Source organism: Sinocyclocheilus grahami, unplaced genomic scaffold, assembly GCF_001515645.1.
Source record: "Sinocyclocheilus grahami isolate Dianchi unplaced genomic scaffold, SAMN03320097.WGS_v1.1 scaffold1590.1, whole genome shotgun sequence".
NCBI lineage: Eukaryota > Metazoa > Chordata > Actinopteri > Cypriniformes > Cyprinidae > Sinocyclocheilus > Sinocyclocheilus grahami.
Genome location: NW_015506769.1, coordinates 73,829 through 75,546, shown reverse-complemented (window position 1 = coordinate 75,546; position 1,718 = coordinate 73,829). Strand labels below are relative to the sequence as shown.

General features: G+C 43.2%; 1 protein-coding gene across 1 annotated transcript; it reads left to right on the top strand.

Moving 5' to 3' along the window:
* Positions 1-357: 357 nt before the first annotated feature.
* LOC107571408 (E3 ubiquitin/ISG15 ligase TRIM25-like) lies at positions 358-1,621 on the top strand (the record flags this gene model as incomplete). The annotated part of the gene is made up of 2 exons (XM_016257731.1): positions 358-1,054; positions 1,514-1,621. Coding segments are annotated over exons 1-2 (681 nt in total), but the record flags the coding sequence as incomplete, so codon positions are not given.
* Positions 1,622-1,718: the final 97 nt, after the last annotated feature.

Sequence of the window (1,718 nt, the reverse complement as noted above, 5' to 3'; positions counted from 1 at the left end):
AGTCTGGGTACCTTTGCTCCATTTCAGTTATTTGTTCAGCCAGCTGAGTTTATTTGGGTAATTTGTATGTTTGTATCTAATGGTCTCTCTAAGGGCTAAGCCCCCCTGCTGGACACAAGCTCATTCTCTCTCTCTGGTCCTGCGAGAAGCTCTGTAATAGCAGTGCTGGTTACCGTCTCAGTCACCTTTTTTCCTTTAATAACCTAATAAACCTTATTTTGATTGGCAATTTTGTGTCCTTTATGTGTTGCTTCCCTGAGCCCGGGTTATAACCGTAAGTGTGTGTGTGTGTGTTAACAGCCAGGTGTGTCTAAACTCAACTCAGGAATGAGGAACCTGTTTTACAGACTCAGACACGCCTGTTTCACACACGTCACTCAAACACAGAACCAGGAAACAGGAATCACATGAGTTCAGGGAAAGAGAAAGTGAAGTGTAGCTGAGCTGTTGTGTGTTTGTGACTCTGTATTCATGCAGTAAAATGGCAGAAGCCAGATTTTCTCAAGATGAGTTCTTGTGTCCGGTGTGTCTGGATCTCCTGAAGGATCCAGTGACCATCCAGTGTGGACACAGTTACTGTAAGAGCTGTATTACAGACTGCTGGGATCAGGAGGATGAGAAGAGAGTCTACAGCTGCCCTCAGTGCAGACAGACCTTCAGTCCAAGACCTGCTTTATTTAAGAACGTGGTGTTTGCTGAAATGCTGGAGAAACTGAAGCAGACTAAACTTCAAAGTGTGGTTCCTGCTGGAGCTGGAGATGTTCAGTGTGACGTCTGTACTGGAAGACAATACAGAGCCGTCAAGTCCTGTCTGGTGTGTCTGGAGTCTTACTGTCAGAATCATTTTGCCCATCATGAGGAGTTTCATTCACGTAAGCCACACAAAGTGATTGAAGCCACTGGACGACTGCAGGAGATGATCTGCCAGAAACATGAGAAGCTCCTTGAGGTTTTCTGTCGCACTGATCAGAAATGTATATGTGTGCTGTGTACGATGGATGAACATAAAAACCACGACACTGTATCAGCTGCAGCACAGAGGACAGAGAAACAGGTATTTAACACTAGACACTGATGAAATATTGCTGACACTCGTTTCATATGTGTTTATATCAGCACCATATTAACAGCTTACAGCATTCACACTGCACACCACAGCAGAAATGAACAGCAGCTGCAAGAAGAGTTTCACTGTTCTTTCATAAAATAGATCTTGATTAAGAAGCATAACATAATGGAGTGAACTATTCACCCATTCTTTGACAAAATATATATTTCTATTAGTCAAAATGTAGGTTAAATGCAGTCACAGACGTCACAGAAACACTGTCATTATGAAACTCTATGTTGGTGACAGTTTCGCTTTTATGATAGTTACACTTACGGTGTGAAACAGGCCTTAATCTTCATGTTAATTCATGTACGATGGTAGTAAATGTTTGATCATTTTATCATCAGAGTTTAAATCTACAGCCATTTTTTTGACGTTCACTATCATCTGTTTGTCCTGCAGAAGCAGCTGAAGGAGACGCAGAAGACGCTCCAGCAGAGAATCCAGCAGAGAGAGAAAGATCTTCAGCAGCTGAGAGAGGCTGTGGAGTCTCATAAGGTGAGTCTGGAGAAGAAGAGAAGTTTGTCTCCGTCTCAGTTCAGACTCACTGAAGCCTGAATCACTGTGTGTCCTAACAGCGCTCTGCACAGACAGCAGTGGAGGACAG